At 43.7% G+C, this 21,266-nt stretch overlaps 1 protein-coding gene across 1 annotated transcript in view; it reads left to right on the top strand.

Annotated features, from left to right (window-relative positions):
* The window catches only part of LOC126092260 (luciferin sulfotransferase-like), a 47,518-nt gene extending 27,408 nt beyond the window's left edge, over positions 1–20,110 (top strand). Inside the window, exons 5-7 of the mRNA XM_049907770.1 lie at positions 9,546–9,666; positions 15,410–15,504; positions 19,558–20,110. Of these exons, the coding sequence (XP_049763727.1) occupies positions 9,546–9,666; positions 15,410–15,504; positions 19,558–19,884 (543 nt within the window). The 3' untranslated portion in view covers positions 19,885–20,110. The remainder of the gene's footprint in view (positions 1–9,545; positions 9,667–15,409; positions 15,505–19,557) is intronic.
* Positions 20,111–21,266: the final 1,156 nt, after the last annotated feature.

Below are 21,266 nucleotides of genomic sequence, written 5' to 3'. Positions count from 1 at the left end.
TTTATACAGCCGCTTCTCTTTTCTACAAAAGCCTCTTTATTTTTCCTGTAGGCACTATCTATCTTTCTCTTAGTGAAATATGTTTCTAATTCTTTACATTTTTCCTCTAGTCATACCTTTTCAGCCATCTGATGGCAAATCTTCCAAAGTTCTGTTAAACTCTGACTCTAATATTGGATGGCCTATGTATTGCGCATCGACTCCCATTTCGTCTTCACGCACGCCATTTATAGTAATTCTACTGCATTGAACCACATCTTACGTACTGCAATTTAGCATAAGAATTTTATTTTGCTCCGTTCCATTCTGGTCTAGTGGGCATTATGACGAACTGACGGGACTTACTAACTGAGCTGTAACAGTTTCTAATTAACTTCGAGATAATGTGCACAAGTCAACGCCTGTAACGGTGGGCAACTCTCAGTTCACCGGTAGTGGTAGTAACCATACCAAAGGATGCTGAATTTCAGTGACACTATAGATTTCCGGAATTATATGACATTGATTACCAAGATAAAGTGCATAAAGCCTTCAATTACAAATAGACAAAAAAATCAACAAGGCAAAATAAAAAGAGTATTAAAAGTTTTTATTTTACGCAGTAAGTTTTAAGCAGTAGTTTTTCCTTGACATGTGAATGGAGCGAATAATAATCAGATGTGACTGTTAATGCTTACATTCGTGAAATAAAATTTTATCAGACTCTAGCTTCACGTATTATAAGTAAATAAAACAGCATGTAACTTCCTGGCAGATTAAAACTGTGTGCCAGACCGAGACTCGAACTCGGGACCTTTGCCTTTCGCGGGCAAGTGCTCTACCATCTGAGCTACCGAAGCACGACTCAATCCCGCTACTCACAGCTTTACTTCTGCCAGTACTTCTTCTCCTACCTTCCAAACGTTACACAAGCTCTCCTGCGAACCTTGCAGAACTAGCACTCCTGAAAGAAAGGATATTGCGGAGACATGGCTTAGCCACAGCCTGGGGGATGTTTCCAGAATGAGATTTTCACTCTGCAGCGGAGTGTGCGCTGATATGAAACTTCCTGGCAGATTAAAACTGTGTGCCCGACCGAGAGCTGTGGGTACCGGGCTTGAGTCGTGCTTCGGTAGCTCAGATGGTAGAGCACTTGCCCGCGAAAGGCAAAGGTCCCGAGTTCGAGTCTCGGTCGGGCATACAGTTTTAATCTGCCAGGAAGTTTCATATCAGCGCACACTCCGTTGCAGAGTGAAAATCTCATTCTGAAAACAGCATGTATTACAAAATATGAGTATGTATTGTTCAACAGGGTCGCTGCATTTCAATAGTATCCCATGCCCAGACCCTGCGTGACGTTAACGCGACCCTGGTTATACTACCAGCAACTGGTAAAAACAAATTTTCTTCTGTCTCCGCAGAAATATCTATACCCACACTTCTCATGTCGCTCCACCGGAGAAGGACTAAAGGAGTCAAATCTGGGAAGCTCGGTTCGCGACCGTAAAGCTCCCTTTCCCTGAAATTTGCGTTGAGAATGTTTTGGATACGAGTTGCAAAATGTGCTAAGGTGTCAAAACCATAAATCTTCACAAATGTTAGCTGGAAAATTTTCCAAGAAGTAAACTAGAAAGCCATATACGAGGACTGATTTTATTTTCAACCCCTGACCGGTTGCGAAGTGGGAACCACAATGGAAATGAAACATATTTTATTTGCAACATTTAGCTGCACTTACCAGGTACTTCTCTATATAATCGCCGCTCCGACTTAGTCATTTGTCGTAGCGTGGTACCAAGTTTCCAATACCCTCGTCAAAGAAGGTAGCCGCCTATGCCTACCGCCAGTTGCCTACGCTGGTCTGCAGCTCTTTTCAGGTGCCAAAATGCTGTCATAGCCTGCGGTTCAAGTGAACACAGAGATTAAAATCAGAGGGAGTCAAATCCGATCTGTATGGTTGGTGACCAAACACTTCCCACCGAAAATGCTGAAGGAGGGTCCTTCTTGTATCAGTAGTTTGCGGCTGATCGTTATGATAAAGGAGGACACACATGGCAGTTACGTGGTGTGGGCTGCATGAAATCAGGTTGAACATTTCAGCGCGCACTTTACTCATGGTGATGAACACTACTGATCTAGGCACATTTATGTTCTCACTGTGCCGTCAGAACCGGAAAGGGCGGCGTGAAGCGATTCACGGGCATATTAATTACACTGCACAACACATTTGCGCAAAGCTTCATCGGATTTCACCGACAGAAGGTTAAGAAAAAGCCCCACTCACCAAATCTAGTTATTAAAGTATCTTCGTTTGTGACAGAATGATAACTGATCATCGAATCGGTAAAGTAGCTTGTAATCAGACGACATTAGTTGATTCTATCATGTGATCACTTAGTTTCTATCACTTTCATGTCAAAATAAATGGAATGCATGTTCACTATGTCACATTCGTCAATGACACAGCAATAGCGGCAGTCAGAGAAGGAATTACATAAAAAGTTTAAGGTCTTAAATCAAGAGATAATAAAACTGTAACTCAAAGTAAATACCAACAAGACAAAAGTCAGGGTTGTAAACAAGAAAGGTGGTGGAAGTAAGACTGAAGTAAGAGCAGGCAGTGAGCAGCTCGAGAAGGTAACCGAATTTCACCATCTCACGATCATTATGGAGGAATCTTAAAGCGATCAAGAGAAGAGCAATATTGACTAAGGGTGTCATCCAAAATAAGAAGAACCTTCTGCTCAAGAAGAATATCGATTTCCACGTTAATAGAATATATGTGAAGGTCTTTGTATGGAGTGTCCTGACATACGGACGTGAAACTAAGTGTTAGCAAAGCAGGGGAAAGCTACAGGAATGTGGATCTGCGGGAGAACTGGAATGACAGAAAAACGAGTTAGGTGGTTCTGCTAGAAACAGGAGAAGAGAAAGGACTTCTGAAAGCTGTAGACTAATGCAAAGCAAAATTCGTTCGGCACTTATTTAGACATAAGATACCTTTACGATCTATTTGATAAGTCAAGATGGTATGGAAGAAAATCAGGGGACGAACTAGAACATTCTATTTAAAATTTGTGATGAGTCAGGTGTGATGTTCATACTCAGGATGATTGTTTCAACTTGAGAGAACTGAATATCTAGAAAATGACGCATCGTACGAAAAAAAATATTCTAGGTGAAAAGTTAATATTAGTAAAGGGGATATATGTCTGTGGAACAATTGGCCACCTTCTTTTGTGTTAGCAGAAGAGCCAACACCGTGTTACGAGTGGAGGCCGAAATGCAAGCGTTTTAGCTCACGCAGGCTGGCGTGAGGAGGGAAGAACTATACTGGCGTGAGGTCTGGAACATGACAAGGAATGAGAATTCAGAAAGCGGACGTAATTAGTTTGATACTTAACTTTAATCCATTAATTATGAACGTCGCTCTTGACGGCACATGGTTCACAATTTTATCTGTTCAGAATACATTCTTGAAGTAATTATAGCAACAATATGGCGCCTTGCTAGGTCGTAGCAAACGACGTAGCTGAAGGCTATGATAAACTGTCGTCTCGGCAAACGAGAGCGTATGTAGACAGTGAACCATCGCTAGCAAAGTCTGCTGTACAACTGGGGCGAGTGCTAGGGAGTCTCTCTAGACTAGACCTGCCGTGTGGCGGCGCTCGGTCTGCAATCAATGATAGTGGCGACACGCGGGTCAGACGTATACTAACGGACCGCGGCCGATTTAATGGCCACCACCTAGCAAGTGTGGTGTCTGGCGGTGACACCACACCTTCTAACCACTCCTCCAGCATGGACAGGGTCAACTTTGTATTTTCAAATGGGATCCCCACCCCAACACCCACCTCCGCTTTTATTGCATAATAGGATTCCACGCCAAGAAATACGTACAGTTTAGTCATACCATTGTTTTTCCATTCGTGGTAGATAGCACTGTAATCGACAGATCTCATGTAAGTCTGCTTTTGCAATTAATAACCGACTCATTTGATTCTACATTTAATTTACTATATAAATCTAACCATTTGTGACCTAACGGTCGATATTCATGTTCAGAATTTATTTTACTATTGCAGATTTGACTGTAGAGTATAATACGATTAGCCGTTACAGTGTCTGCTTAGAAACTACGTTTACCGTGCTCCAGAAGCATTTAGGTTCGTATACAGGGCTATTACAAATGATTGAAGCGATTTCATAAATTCACTGTAGCTCCATTCATTGACATATGGTCACGACACACTACAGATGCGTAGAAAAACTCATAAAATTTTGTTCGACTGAAGCCGCACTTCAGGTTTCTGCCGCCAGAGCGCTCGAGAGCGCTGTGAGACAAAATGGCGACAGGAGCCGAGAAAGCGTATGTCGTGCTTGAAATGCACTCACATCAGTCAGTCATAACAGTGCAACGACACTTCAGGGCGAAGTTCAACAAAGATCCACCAACTGCTAACTCCATTCGGCGATGGTATGCGCAGTTTAAAGCTTCTGGATGCCTCTGTAAGGGGAAATCAACGGGTCGGCCTGCAGTGAGCGAAGAAACGGTTGAACGCGTGCGGGCAAGTTTCACGCGTAGCCCGCGGAAAATTGGCTCATGCCACAACTGGAGACCGACAGCACCGACTTCATCTTTCAACAGGATGGTGCTCCACCGCACTTCCATCATGATGTTCGGCATTTCTTAAACAGGAGATTGGAAAACCGATGGATCGGTCGTGGTGGAGATCATGATCAGCAATTCATGTCATGGCCTCCACGCTCTCCCGACTTAACCCCACGCGATTTCTTTCTGTGGGGTTATGTGAAAGATTCAGTGTTTTAAAACCTCCTCTACCAAGAAACGTGCCAGAACTGAGAGCTCGCATCAACGATGCTTTCGAACTCATTGATGCGGACATGCTGCGCCGAGTGTGGGAGGAACTTGATTATCGGCTTGATGTCTGCCGAATCACTAAAGGGGCGCATATCGAACATTTGTGAATGCCTAAAAAAACTTTTTGAGTTTTTGTATGTGTGTGCAAAGCATTTTGAAAATATCTCAAATAATAAAGTTATTGTAGAGCTGTGAAATCGCTTCAATCATTTGTAATAACCCTGTAGTTTTCTGTTTCCACCGAGATACTTGATTTCGGTGATCCTCTTGCCTCTCGCCATTGGGGTGCCTGGTTTTGGTAAGTATCACAGGCACGTGCGCCTGTCACTATAATTTAAGGGACGTTAACCTTATTACAACGGTTGTGGTTTGTATTCCGCCGTTAGCCGTGCAGCAGCCAGTGCGAGAGTTACGGCGGTTTGGGTGGAAACACACACCGAAATCAACCACCGTGATGATGGGATTTAAGGACGGGTATCGAAATCAAGTACTCCGATTGTCTATGCACTTTAACAATCAATCATATAAAAATTAAACTAAACTCCATCCTAACATGAAGACCCAAAGTACCGACCGGCCGCCGTGTCATCCTTAGCCCACAGGCTGATATGGAGCGGCATGTGCTCAGCACGCCGTTCTCCCGGCCGTTGTCAGGTTTCGTGAGCGGAATAAATGTCATGGGGAAGAGAAAACTACGTTACCATACAAGTTGAAGATTTGCCAGAAATATGAATGTTTACTCACATTATTTGCAATGCAGAAACACTCAAGTAATGTCTGAATATTAGTATAAACCTGTCGTTCGTTAATTTATTTAGTATAAACCTCTCAATTGCTGCCAATACTATTTCTTTGAATTCAGGCCACATCTGGTCTACACTTATATTATTAATTCAGAAGAAGTGGAGAGTGTCTCTCAGGAAGGCACCAAGTGAATTTTTATCTGCGTTTTTGAATAGGTATATTTTTCGTTTATTTTTGGAAGACTTGTGGGTTACAATATTCAGTCTCGCTATGATAACCCTGTGTTCACTAATTCCTGTATCCATTTTGATGCTTGTTATTAACTCAGGATTATTTGTTGCTAAGAGATCAAGTGTTTTCACAACCGTTTACTATTTGCGTGAGCTCATGAACTAACTGCTCTAAATACACTCCTGGAAATGGAAAAAAGAACACATTGACACCGGTGTGTCAGACCCACCATACTTGCTCCGGACACTGCGAGAGGGCTGTACAAGCAATGATCACACGCACGGCACAGCGGACACACCAGGAACCGCGGTGTTGGCCGTCGAATGGCGCTAGCTGCGCAGCATTTGTGCACCGCCGCCGTCAGTGTCAGCCAGTTTGCCGTGGCATACGGAGCTCCATCGCAGTCTTTAACACTGGTAGCATGCCGCGACAGCGTGGACGTGAACCGTATGTGCAGTTGACGGACTTTGAGCGAGGGCGTATAGTGGGCATGCGGGAGGCCGGGTGGACGTACCGCCGAATTGCTCAACACGTGGGGCGTGAGGTCTCCACAGTACATCGATGTTGTCGCCAGTGGTCGGCGGAAGGTGCACGTGCCCGTCGACCTGGGACCGGACCGCAGCGACGCACGGATGCACGCCAAGACCGTAAGATCCTACGCAGTGCCGTATGGGACCGCACCGCCACTTCCCAGCAAATTAGGGACACTGTTGCTCCTGGGGTATCGGCGAGGACCATTCGCAACCGTCTCCATGAAGCTGGGCTACGGTCCCGCACACCGTTAGGCCGTCTTCCGCTCACGCCCCAACATCGTGCAGCCCGCCTCCAGTGGTGTCGCGACAGGCGTGAATGGAGGGACGAATGGAGACGTGTCGTCTTCAGCGATGAGAGTCGCTTCTGCCTTGGTGCCAATGATGGTCGTATGCGTGTTTGGCGCCGTGCAGGTGAGCGCCACAATCAGGACTGCATACGACCGAGGCACACAGGGCCAACACCCGGCATCATGGTGTGGGGAGCGATCTCCTACACTGGCCGTACACCACTGGTGATCGTCGAGGGGACACTGAATAGTGCACGGTACATCCAAACCGTCATCGAACCCATCGTTCTACCATTCCTAGACCGGCAAGGGAACTTGCTGTTCCAACAGGACAATGCACGTCCGCATGTATCCCGTGCCACCCAACGTGCTCTAGAAGGTGTAAGTCAACTACCCTGGCCAGCAAGATCTCCGGATCTGTCCCCCATTGAGCATGTTTGGGACTGGATGAAGCGTCGTCTCACACGGTCTGCACGTCCAGCACGAACGCTGGTCCAACTGAGGCGCCAGGTGGAAATGGCATGGCAAGCCGTTCCACAGGACTACATCCAGCATCTCTACGATCGTGTCCATGGGAGAATAGCAGCCTGCATTGCTGCGAAAGGTGGATATACACTGTACTAGTGCCGACATTGTGCATGCTCTGTTGCCTGTGTCTATGTGCCTGTGGTTCTGTCAGTGTGATCATGTGATGTATCTGACCCCAGGAATGTGTCAATAAAGTTTCCCCTTCCTGGGACAATGAATTCACGGTGTTCTTATTTCAATTTCCAGGAGTGTAATTTTCAGAGAATACGTTTAGCACAATTCCGGATGATGTTTTATGCGTACCTCCAGAATTAAACATGTATTTTTACCAACATATCGTGGGTAAATTAAAGTCACGACCAACTGTAATCGTATGAGTCGAGTACATGTTTGAAATAAATCTCAAGTTTTCTTTGAATCTTTCAGCAACTGTATCACCTGAATTGGGAGATCAGTAAAAGGATCCAATTATTATTTTATTCCGGTTGCCAACAATAACCTCTGCCCATACTAACTCACACGAACTATCTACTTCAATTTCATGACAAGATAAACACTTCTAACAGCAACACACACACCACTGCCAACCGTGTTTAGCCTATCCTTTCGGAACACCGATAGGATCTTCGCAAAAACTTTAGATGAGCTTATCGCCAGCTTTAGCCAGTTCTTAGTGCCTATAACGACTTCAGCATCGGTGTCTTCTATTAGCGCTTGGAGTTCTGGTACTTTCCCAACACAGCTACAACAGTTTACAACTGTTATACCGACGGTTCCTGTATCTACGTTTTTCCTGTGTTCAGGCTGCATCCTTTGTGAATGAAGCCCTTCTTGTGTTTTTCCGAGACCCTCTAACCTATAAAACTGCCAGTCCTCAAGACACAGCACCTGCTACCCGTGTAGCCACCTCCTGCATATAGTGGACACCTGACCCATTCAGCAGAACTCTGTATCAGAGGCGCTTCGGTCCTGGTCCTGTCGACTATGCTGCAAATTGTCAGCTCTGCTTTCGTCTTGCAAGCAAGACTGGCAGCCTTTACCACTTCTGTTAGCCGCTCAAAACCAGAGAGAATCTCTTCTGATCCAAAGTGACACGCATCATTGGTACCAACGTGAGCCACCACCTGCAGTTGCCTACACCCTGTGCTCTTCATGGGATCTGAGAGGACCCACTCCACATCTGGAATGACTGCATCCGGTATGCACACGGAGTGCACATTGGCTTTCTTTCCCTTCTTGGCAGAAATGTCCATAACGCACCTAATAGTGGAGCTGCCAACTATCAATAATCCCGCCCTCTGTGATTGTCCGGATCTTGCCAGCCGAGATGTTTCCTCTGAAACAGGAACAAGTGACAACATCTGGCTCAGCAACAGTGTCAACCACAGAGAGCACCTGGAACTTGTTTGTCAGACAAACCGAGGAGGCCTTACGTGCGGCCACCTGGGAAGTATTTTGTAACCTGCTGGGCCCCGGGGCGGCCTCCCACTTGACCACAGGTGAGAGGTTGACCTCAGTGCGAGCAATGACTGAGCCGGCTACTGGTGAAGACCAATCCGAGGACTCAGACATGCTGGATGTCAGTTGGATCCCTCAGCCAGCCCACAACAGCGGTGCCCATCCACTGCAGCCTCGAGCTGTGTAACCATAACCATCACAGACTGGAGCTGTGAACAAGTGTCACCAACTCGGCTCTCATCCGCACACAACAGTCGCAGTCCCCGTCCGTACTAAAGACCGTGAAAAACTAAACTATGCAGATAAATGGACTATCGACACGTGTCAAATGTGTCGGCTCTTAATTGCAAAATCAGGCTCACTAAAGAGTGTAACGGCTGGTCCCGGCGGAGGTTCGAGTCCTCCCTCGGGCCTGGGTATGTGTGTTTGTCCTTAGCATAATTTAGGTTAAGTTGTGTGTAAGCTTAGGGAGTGATGACCTTAGCAGTTAAGTCCCATAAGATTTCACACACATTTTTTAAAGAGTGTAAATTGTAATTGGAAATTTATGGTAAGGTATTATGGGACCAAACTGCAGAGGTCATCGGTCCCTAAGCCTACACAATACTTAATCTAACTTAAACTAACTTACATTATGGACAATACACACACCCATTCCCGTGGGAGCACTCGAACCTGCGACAGGGGGAGCCGCACGGACCGTGACAAGGGGCCCTAGACCACGCGGCTACCCTGCGCGGCGTATATTGTAATAAAAAGGATGAGTAATACATACTGCTTTTTTTGTTACCGTGTTAGGATTCAATGCAATTACTAAACACCACGAGAATAAACCACTTTCATAAAGAAATGTGTTTTCATCGCTGGCCTGTATAATGTGTCACGTGCATGCGCTGCCTGCAGATCATCTACGTGGCGCGCGACCCTAAGGACGTGGCCGTGTCCTACTACCACTACATGAGGACGTGCTACGGCTATTCCGGATCCATAGACGACTTCCTGGAGGCCTTCCTCGACGAATCCCGTAAGTAGAGCGCCAGCAGTCATAGTATAGCTGCTCCGGTACGAGTCCGCCTCGTTTCCTTTCGTCGAGTGCATCGACTTTATCGCTCCCAAACATGGGAATTATTTTTTGTTGGAAAACAAAAACCTATAATTTTTGACTAATAACGTTAGTTCACACCTAGAAAAATGCTACAAGATTATCAGTATTTAATAAGGAAGGAAGCTGTGTGACGCTCATCGTTTGTAGCGTGAAAACTATAGAGGGCCGAAAGAAACTGAATATTCTGCTTAAGACAGATTTATGTCAGTATCAGTAAGTACATCTTTGACTAATCAGTGGCTGTAAGTATTTAGTAAACCTCTTTTATGGTAGCCAAAATATCAAAGTTTAAACATGACAACTGAGATTAAATCGTCATAAAAACTAAATAATTGTTGTTTCGTATGCAACGGAATATTTTATTTAATGCACCAAATTTTCCTCAATTGGATGCAACATCTATCGCGCTACTTGGCATTTGCAAATTCCTTCTTATTTTCTTCTATCTCTCTGAGGAGGAGATCTGTGCGATTATAATGTTTACTGTTTAGAACACTCATCGAATTCTTTGTCGAAACCTCCGTTAGTCCTGCAGATTTTTCGCGAGTTTTGTACTTAAAACTGTATGTCAGAACACTTGAAACCAAGTGTTATCATTTTCCTCTGTCATTTTCATTGTTCCATCAAAAAGCCACGACCGTGCACTGACCGGTAGTTTCTTTCCTCCGACAGAAATACGACACTCGTTGGTTTCATGGTTCATTTTGTCTGTCCTACCCAAGTTTTTAATTGGCATAAATATTGAAGGGGTAGCGGTAGAAAGAGGTAACGTTCAATTTAGTAAGCTTTAGTCTGACAGTACTGCCTCATGCATGCTGATAAATAGTACGTATTGTTCTGTCTTGTTGCATTTATGTTCTTGTCTTTCACTTCAGCGAAACATATAACATGTAATATTTCAAAATAAATTCTTGTGTGTTAGCATTTTTTTTCTATCAGTTCCTCCAGTTACTGCTGGTTAGGGACGTTTGTGGTTTTTATCCTAGTGAATCTGAAGCCATAAACACCATATCACTGTCCATAAATTTTTCTGTTAAAATGGCATCTTTTTTGTTTGAGTTTCTTCAAAATTTCAACGCTCATTAGCTTCATTACCTCATTAAATGGAAATCTTTTGGAATTCAGTTGTTCCTTATAGTCCTAGTTCCCGAATGCCTACATTGTTTGAACCCTCGAAAAGATTATAGTTAGTGAATAAATCGTCTGTAACTATATGGTAGTGTTATTTTATTACTTGCTAGTTCGCCCAAAAAAGAAATCGCAAGGACCGTTGCTTTACTATCGCTAGCGCGTTTTTTCCCCTTCAGTAGACTTTAACTTCACCAAATATCTATTGTTGCTGTTTAGGCACAACACCTCATATCCAAGCCTGGTTGGCATTCCACGTACAAACGGCATCCATGGATGTGTGCCGAAATATTTCACCATGGACTCGCCATTGTCAAGGAATTCATATTTAATTCATTAAATTTCAGTTTCCAACAATGAAATGAATGAAAAATGAAAACTACGGAGAGTCAAAAAACCAGCTAAAATCAATGAGACTGGCAATGACACACGCATTTTTCATGCTCATTGAGTTACGTAAAATGATTATTGCATAAAATGAAATTTATTCAACTTAGCGTTAGTGAGAGATCACTGGAAATATTACGAGATCTGGAAACACCGCCTGAAATTGTAAACAGACCTGAACAAGCAGAACGTTCTGCTACAAGCAACTATAGTATTTCCAAAAACATTAACATGCAGCGACGTGAATGGGTTTTCTAGTCACATAATGTTTGCTGTGACGCATTCGTCACGCCAATCTCTGGTGGATTATTCTAGCTCTTCTCACATCATACATTTGTTCAAAAATTAGCGCCAGACGTTCGTCGTGAAACGCACTACAAACATCTGAACAGCCGTATAAGCAATGACTGTTTGCTGTTCCAGCTTGCAATACAACTGTTTACTATGGAAACTGAAACTACTCACATAGTTTTCATTACAGTGGGAGTGTAGTGACATTAATACTGTAAGGTGTCAGGCAAATCCAACACCTTCCATGAAAACCCTGACATGACAAGCAAATCCAGTAGTATGTCACATAGCTCCGAATAAATCGTGATATTAAATTAACCAAAGTAATACGAGTAACGTGTGAGCAAATGGAATACCACAGACTAACACAAGAATGCCTAAATGCATGTCATACCTTCCCACCGTGAGACAGACGCAGTTCCGAGGGGAGAAACGAGAACAGAAGCCGAGAGCAGAACCGTGTTAAGCTAGAAGGCCCTACGATAAGGGACGGACGGACACCCACGTCGCCAGCTAACCGCTAGGACCACACCACCCGCAAGTTTTAGCGTGAGACTTTTTCGCGTCTCTCTTACGTCAGGACCACCCCCCCACCCCCCCACCCCATGTTAAAAGATAGAGCCCTCCAGAAGAACAGTATGGATCTTACGATAACGCTAAAAGGGCCACACCAGCTGCAAGTTTTAGCGTGAGACTTTTTCGCGTCTCTGTTACGTTGCAAACTTTAAAAACATTGCCCCACCACGAAAAGTATAACGTTTCTCATTGGATAGACAGAATGTCTGTAGGCGGAGCTTAAGGTTAACATTGAGACCCTGATTGGTCAGATGAAAACACAGCCACAGAGTTTTTTTTTAAACCAACTTCGGTAAATTGTAGTAAGGAGAAGTTAGGAGAGAGTTGTTTCCGAGACGGCGAGGTGAGCGGAGCTGTGCTGCCCGCTGCCCCCTGACGAACACCGACAAGGTAATGAACGCACGCGATGCAGCATAACAGCGCATAAAGCTTCACTCAGAACTGCAGAAGTCTCATCTGTTACACGCCCTTTTTGCGTAATACTAGTGTCGATCGTCAATTAAAGCTCATGATGTTCACATTTGCCACCTGAAGTAAAAATCTGAAACGCGATGATTTTTCTGTTATATAGTTATTGAGAAGCCACATCAGCCACTGTAATTTACGACAAGTTAGATAAGTAATTAAAGATAATTGAGGGTCACTGTAGACCATTTTGATAGTTTTCTCTCTTGTGAAACTTAATTTAAACCTAGATTATAGATGTGATATGGCATAGGTCATCCTTCGATCCATTGTAGAACTTGGAAACCCATTCAGGAAATATTCGTTCACATTTTTGTTGAACGCAGTTTGTTTTTACCATCCTGTATTAAAACATTTACTTTTATCAATAGTGCAATTTATAAACAATGTTTTGTGAGTAGAATAAAATTTCCAATGGTAAACTTAACTGCTTTTGGACGTTATTTTACCAGCTAACTAAAAATAGGAAAGTCTTGAACCCCTTCCACTAAATTTAATTAGTATTAAGATTCTTTTACAGGGAGTGCAGTGGAGCCGACGCTGAAATCATTAAGTATTTGGTTATATCATCGCTAGTCTCACTGAACTCTTCTGAATTCTACATGTCATGTGTGGTCTGGCGTCTCCTTACCAGCAACAGGTCCCAGGTTCAAACTAGTCAATTCCCTAAAAAACACGCTCAGAGCGTCGTTGCGCGAAAGTGGTAGGGAGACACGATACAGAACAAACAGACAACACGCAGAATGTTAGAATACCTTTCATAAAATGAGAAAGATCTGCAACACGATTGTTTCTCTTTCCTTCAAAAAACCGAGCCGAGGCGGTTCAGGGGTTCTTTAAATAACCCTGCAGAGGTGGTGCAAGGGTATCGCGATGGACTTACATTACAGAGGTGCGGGGTTCAAATTACCACACGGACATCCAGACTTAGAATTCCAGTATTTACCGCAATTATCTGAAGATGAATGGCAGGATCTTTTTCTTTTCTTTGAAAAGATCGATCCCGTCAAAAAAAAAAAAAACTAGTTTTCTTTACTTGCTGGCGTTTGCTATATTTACAGCGCAAAAAACTACCATTCTTTCAACACTACTTGAGTTTTCCGTCAGTGCTTGGCAGAATATGATAATGCTAAATAGGAAACACTTCCTGATGTTCTGCTACATTATGTTTATTTGGTCACTAACCAGCTTCCGGCGTCTTACCCTACCTTCAGGTGACAACTGAATATCGCAAAAACAGATAAAATGCATTGCGACTGAGATTATTTACACGGAGATACAAAAGGTACCAAACTGATGACGCGCGCAGTGTTGACACAGGGAAGTACTACGTTTTCTAATCATGCAGAAATACCTACATTACCTAAGGAAGCAAACAAAGTTTTTTATGAGGAGGCACGTTTAACAACTATTGAAAAATTTCAATCTAGTATCTGTAACTACGACTTAATTTAACACACGGCAAAAATAAACTGTGTTTGGACATTTAATAGTTAGTTGGTATACGGTGTCATAGGTTTTATTGATTTCCAGTATTTACAGCAGGGCCATCTTTCTGCTTTTCTTAACAGAAAGTATAGAAAGAGGGATCATTTTCTGATTTTCTAAACAGAACGTAAAGAATGATGACCCTGCTAGGTATACCAGAAATCGACAAACATATGACGCAGAATTCTACCTTAGTATTAAATGCCCAAACTTAATTTTCTTTTTCTCCTCTGTTAAATTAAGTTGTAGTTGGAAATACTAAATTCAGATTGTAAATTCAGCATTATTTCTCATCAGCTGTTAAATGTGTCTCCACATAAAAAAAACTTTGTTTTCTTTCTTAGTGTAACTATTTCTGCATGACAAAAATCGTAACACTTCCCTATGCAAACACTTTACATATCATCGTTTTTGTATCTTCTGTGTAAATAATGTCTCTGTAAGTCGTAAGACATTTTATTTGTATATGGGAGATCCGTTGTCAGCTAAAGATGGCCTATTATTCGGATGCCGATTCGTGACCAAATAAACATACTTTTACAGAATATTACAGAGTGTTTTCAATTTAATATTTTCTTTTAGGTTATTGAGGGGAAAAGGCTCAGGAAATCTAAATCTTGATGTCATCGAACTATCGTTCTCCCCAATACATACGAGTCCAGAATCTTTATTAGATCGCTACCCCACTTTGTGTGTCAGCTGGATTGGTTTCTCCATCGAGACCCTTGGTTTTCAAATTAGATACGTAACATTTGTAATGTCCTCCCAGAGCTAAGACACTGCATTGATATTCAGGTTCTCTGTCCAGCTAGCCTGATTTAGAGTCCCTGTACTCTAGCTAGTATACGTGATGTGAATACCGCAGTATTTCCCTGTCCGAGTCATCCATGTCCAGTAGTCCACAATAACTGTGATTTCAACGTATTTTTTATCTGTAAATTTAAACTAATTTCCTATCTCAGTTCGACAGGGCCTCGAACCTCAACTGTCCACTTGAATGATAAAGCTGGCGGATTTCGATACCTAATAAAATTGCAAAAACGGAACAAAAAATTAGAAAATTGGAGTTCACACTTAAGGAGAATGTTCATCTCTGCTCTCGTCACGTTCTAACTGTCATGGGACTAGACATCTCACGGAAGAGCACTCTTGACCAAAAGAAGAAGAGAGTTTGCTGAAAAACACCGAGCTCATAATATAGTTTCTTTTTTTGCAACATGGTAAAAGTAATGATGTGTTTCAGATATCATATCGGGGACTTCATATCTTTATCAAACAAACATAAACAACTTAGCTTCGCTTTATGACAAGCGTTCTAATGTTTCAGTTCCGTACGGCCCATACTGGGCGCACGTCCTGGGCTACTGGAAGCTTCGGGATCAGCCGAACGTCCTCTTCACCACTTATGAAGAAATGAAGAGGGTAAGTACTAGTTTTTTTATCCATGATGGAAGAGAGGTTCTGGTTGTTAAACTCAGTGTTAAAATCTAGACTCGATCTCCCTTCATAAAGCAAAAGCACTTGGCGTAACACGTTTCGAGGGAGCAAGTCCTCATCCTCGGAATCACTCGAAACTAAACATATAAAAGCGATATAAACAGAAATAGCAGTATTAAGAATTCGTGGTCACTTAGTTTGTAACCGTGTCTTCACATTATGTGCTTCAACGTCATTCGTCGATTCGATGAATGTCACGACAACAACTATTCGCGTGCACGGTCCATGTTCCTAGGAAACACACACAGCTAGATACAAACACGTATGTACCATGACTGAGCACTTTGTGTATATAATCAAGACATCAGAGACCATGGAGATAAATAAGGGGATTATCACGACGACACACACTTGCAGCCAGTGTTCGCCATGTTAGTAGCTCCAAACATTAGCTTCTGTGGAGCTGTTCTGATAAGAAAAAGTACCAGCTTGCGTCATTGACAGGTACATTAGTTGCTCTGATTACAGTATAAAGTGAAGATGAATCGCCGGCCGCGGTGGCTGTGCAGTTCTGGCGCTGCAGTCCGGAACCGCGGGACTGCTACGGTCGCAGGTTCGAATCCTGCCTCGGGCATGGGTGTGTGTGATGTCCTTAGGTTAGTTAGGTTTAAGTAGTTCTAAGTTCTAGGGGACTTATGACCTAAGATGTTGAGTCCTATAGTGCTCAGAGCCATTTTTGTAGAGGAATCACTGGATCGTTCAAGTGATATTTACTTTTATACACTCTCTAAGACAAAAAAGGGAGTTATCCGAAGGGGATGGAGATCGGTAGATGTGACGTACATCTACGTTCAAACAAATGATTATGGTTCCAGAAAAACTGGATGATTTATTCAAGAGAAAGAGATTCACAAACTGGGCAAATCAGTAAAGCGTCGGTCCACCTCTGCTCCTTGTACAAGCAGTCATTCTCATTGGCACTGATTGACAGAGTCCTCCTGTGGGATATCGTGCCAGATTCTGTCCGATTTGAGCGACAGATTTAGAAAATCCCGAGATGGTTTGAGGGCCCTGGCCATAATGAACCAATCGTTCTCAATTGGGGAGAGATTTGGCGACCTTGCTGCCAAAGTAGGATTTGGTAAGCAAGAATAAATGCAGTAGAAACTCTCGCCGTGTGTGCGGAAGGGCAGTATCTTACTGAATGTAGCCCAGGATGGCTTCTCATGAAGTGCAGCAAAACGGGGCGTAGAATATCGTCGACATACAGCAACGCTGCAAGAGTGCTGTGGATGACAAGGGGTCCGGCTATGAGATGAAATGGCACCCAGACCTATCACGCTAGGTTGCTGGGCCTTATGGCTGGTGATATTGAGGTTGGTATCCCACCAGTGTCCAGTTAATAAGATTCCGGACCCCGCACTTTTTCTTGTCACCCACGATGCGGCGTCTGTGTCGCGACCCCGTGATGTGCTGCGACTTTCAAACTACATGGCACTGTTGAATAAGCGTATATTCTACCATACTTTGTACAGAACACTTTTTATATACGTGAAACTTTTATGTAGCCTTGCGCCTAATGGTAAAAGCAGTTCAGTACTGACAAAGAATCTCAAAATACATGGAATCAGCACCATTCCTTCCCTAATGATTCACACTCACCTGATTTTTCTCACAGAATGTAACTTTGTGCAATTCAGTTAAACCTTTCACTATTTTCGGAGACCTCAGTCTGATACCTCTGGAGGCCGCTGCCTTGATGTCGTTATAACACTGAACTGAATTTACTGCATCTTCGTAATCTCTCATGGGTAACTCGTTTCAAAATACAATCCCCATGTATTATTATTAAATTATATTCATTATCAGTTTCTCTATATTGTGGTGTGTTTCTTATGATTACTGAAACTACCCCTGAGTTTTGGGTTTATAAATTATGAACGTTTTAAACATTTTTATTAGATCGTTTTCTTGTCTGCCTGTCTATTGGCCACAAAATTTGGGATTTAATTTAAATTAAACCTAGAGACCTGAAACTTTAAACTTAGCTCAGAACTGGAAGACAATTTAGTGTTATCTCGCTTTGTTGTCTATCTGTTTGATAGGAGAGGGTATGAGAGTGAAAAGTTTCGGAAATTTGTGGTAAGCTTCTATGGGAACAAACTGCTGAGGTCATCAGCCCCTAGAGTTGCACACTACTTAATCTAACTTAAACAAACTTACACTAAGGACAACACACACATCCATGCCCGAGGAAGGATTCGAACTTCCGACAGGGGGAGGTTGCGCGAACTGTGACAAGGCGCCTCAGACTGTGTGACTACCCCGTGCAGCGAAAGCGAAAGTGTCTGGTAACGCCTGACATCTAGGTTACCCTGTGTGACAAAGTATTATTGGTATACGTCTCAGGAGGTATATGTAAGTACAACATGGCTGAGAGAGAGATGGAAGTAATGGGTAGTGTGAGAGAGGAGAGTGAGAGGACAGAGAAGAGAGGAGGAGGAGATGAAACGATGAAGCTGGAAGAGGAGATTGACAGAGAAGGTTGGAGGAGGAGAAGGAGAAGTGGTAGGAAGAGATGTTTAGAGAGAGGGAGGATAAACAGATAGCCACAGAGAAGTGAGAGGGGGGATGGACAGAGATTGCTAAGGACGAGATGGACAGAGAGGGGAGGAAATAGATTTAGAGAGAGGGAGGAGGAGGAAGTACACAGAGAATTAGGGTCGAAGATGGACAATTAGAGGGGGAGGAAGGGAGGAAGATGTGAACAAGGCAAAGACACTGATATAAAGATAGTACTCACATAAAAGTCTTGTAAGAAATCATATAAAATTAATTTTGCATTCTATATATTACTACCAGGTGGTCGCAATGAAAGTGCAGCTACTCTCAGAAGTCCAGAGTGGGTTTTAATTGTCGCATGCCAGTGAAACTTGGTAGATAATGCGATAATGCGAAATCGATATACGCTGGAAAAATGTTAGTTCGAAGTTTGGCCACCAGGGTCCAATTGGAGCTGTCACTGCAAGAAAGACGTACGGAAATGTTTCCATACGTAACAGATTAGGAACCGTAGGTGCGTAACAATGGTCAAACAGGTGAGGAAGGTATCTAGCTGATTTTATTAACTGTCACCTACAAGGTTTGTGTATTATGGTTACCAGAGACATCGACGAGATGCTGTACAGCTCCAGAAATTTGAACTGAATTTTTTCCAACGTAAATCGGTTCGGCATTAACGCATTAGAATATGTACCAAGTTTCGATACCATACGATAATTAAACCCCACAGTGGATCTCTATGACTAGCTGCACTTTAGTTATAACGAATTGGTATAACACTGTTCTACTTTAAATATGATCAGGTGGAAAGACTCTAACATAAACCTGAAATTTAGCACATGTCTCTGTTATAATCTCGTCAAGGTTTCACATGCACGACTAAAAAGCAGAAAATAATTATTTAAATAAAAATAAATTTTATAATATAGCATATTTTCAATGAGACTGAAAAATATAAAATAATGTCTCCTAGCCCTTTTTTTTTTAAATATAATTTCCGCTAGCTCCATACAGATTCATAGAGATAGTTCTGAAAATCTGTCGCAGTGAAATTTAATAGTTATGTTAATACCTGTAAGGTTTACGACAAAAAACGTTTGGCATATGCAGAACACAACACATGCATGAATAGTTGACCTCCGTATCCATCGCATGCATCCTACGTTTATCGCTATAAATCTTACAAGTATTTTCATAGTTATTAAAAAGTCACACTCGCAAATGCTGGCTACCGCCGCACTGGCAGCGGCAGCCCGCCTTGTGCTTGACCTTTAAATGACTTGCTTGCTTGCACTGAAGGCACCTTCACCGACTGCAGTTACTCTTAATAGAAATTATCCATAAGGAACGTGGCGATTCTGAAGGAAACTTGACAGTGGACGGTAAGTGAGACATCCCCCCTCCACCTCAAGCGAATCGTGGTCCTGAGCCTGGAAACAAGTGAAGAAGTAATCACCTGTCTGAATTGCCTTGCAGGACCTTCCGGCAGCAGTACGTCGGTGCGCGCGCTTCATGTCAACGGACGTAAGCGAGGATCTGCTGCAGAAGCTGGTGGACCACCTGAGCTTCGATAACATGAAAGCGAACCCCGCCGTGAACAAGGAGGGCTACGTGGCCGCCGTGCGCAAGGGCATGGGCCTCGACCCGAACGCGGCCGACCTGCCCAAGTTCATGCGGCGCGGCCAGCCGGGCGGCTGGAGGAACGAGTTCCCTCCAGGATTCGCCGAGCGCTTCGACAAGTGGATCCAGGAGAAGACCAGCGGCACCGGCTACACCGTCGGCATCTCCGGTGGACACGCCTAGGAAGCAGTCACACGCACACACACACAAAGGCACACACATCTCACTTACTCAAGGCGTCCTTACGGCGCTTCACTCGCTGGCGCGGTAGAACCCGACCAGGAAAACACGAAGCTATCTGGGCCCTGTGGGTCCATCACTGAATGTCGCTGCAGACTCACTGACATGTTCTTACTGACCTCTCCACATCTGATCAAGTAATAATCTGTTAAAAATTTTTGTACTTTCGAGAAACAGTCAATAAAAAGTTTCAAATATTCCAGCTCTGTAGTTTCACTATCAGTAATGTATTTAACACATTTTTATTAGGTCGCTTTCATGTCTTTCTGTCTGTATAGTACAAATTTTGCAACTGATTTTAAACCTACTTCCAGTGTGCTAGAGACTTACAACTTTCATCACATCTCAAAACTGGATGACATGCAACATTAACTCACCTGCTTGCCTGGTCTGTGGCGGAGAGAACATCGTGTGCCACTACAATCTCCCGCTTTTTCAGTTCCAGAGGCGTATTGTTTGCGGGAAGAACGATCGACGGTAAGCCTTTGTGAGCTCTAATATCTGCACTGTTTGATTTCACTATTTTATCGCGAGATATAGTTAAAAAGAAGCAATAAGTTCAGGTGAAGAGAAACACTAAACCTGAAGAAGAAGGAGAAGAAGAAGATAAACGACTCGCTTTCCTTCGGTACGTGGGTCTGCTCTCGGCCAAAATTGCACGACTTCTGGGAAAATACAAGATCAAAACCATTCTCCGACAACCACCGAAGACGAGGGAGCTCCTAGGTTCTGCCAAAGACGCGCTGAACCTTAACACACCAGGAGTATACAGTATACCATGCGAATGCGGAAAGCAATACATTGGGCAAACACAGCGCTGCATATCTAAACGCTGCAAAGAACATATCAGATATGTGCGGCTAGGCCACACAGAAAAATCAGCCATAGCGGAACACAGCATCAATGAAGAACACACCTTCAACTTCGAAAACACGAAGGTACTGTGCCGAGCATCTGGCTTTTGGGAAAGCGTGATCAAAGAATCCATAGAAATAAGGATTCACGAGAATCTGGTCAACAGAGACGAGGGATACCAACTCAGCGCAGCATGGACCGGGCGATAGCGGCAATCCGTCGGGAGCACGCCCGTCAAAGTCCTCCGCCGCGGACGCAAACAGAATGCTTACACCGAGAACCGAACGCGGCCGCCGGGGCCGACCGCCATCCCCACCACCGCGCGCACGCCGCTGGTCCACCACAGCCACCCGAGGTCTAGTGGAGGGGGGTGACCGCGAATATAAATAGCCCGCTCTCCGCGAATCTCGACACTTCGCCAGAAGATGGGTAGTATGACACTTCCCGAAACGTCGCCAGATATCAACGCT

Source organism: Schistocerca cancellata, chromosome 7 (genome assembly GCF_023864275.1).
Source record: "Schistocerca cancellata isolate TAMUIC-IGC-003103 chromosome 7, iqSchCanc2.1, whole genome shotgun sequence".
In the NCBI taxonomy this organism is placed as follows: domain Eukaryota; kingdom Metazoa; phylum Arthropoda; class Insecta; order Orthoptera; family Acrididae; genus Schistocerca; species Schistocerca cancellata.
Note: the sequence above shows the minus strand (reverse complement) of the source record. Positions and strands in the feature narration are given on the sequence as shown.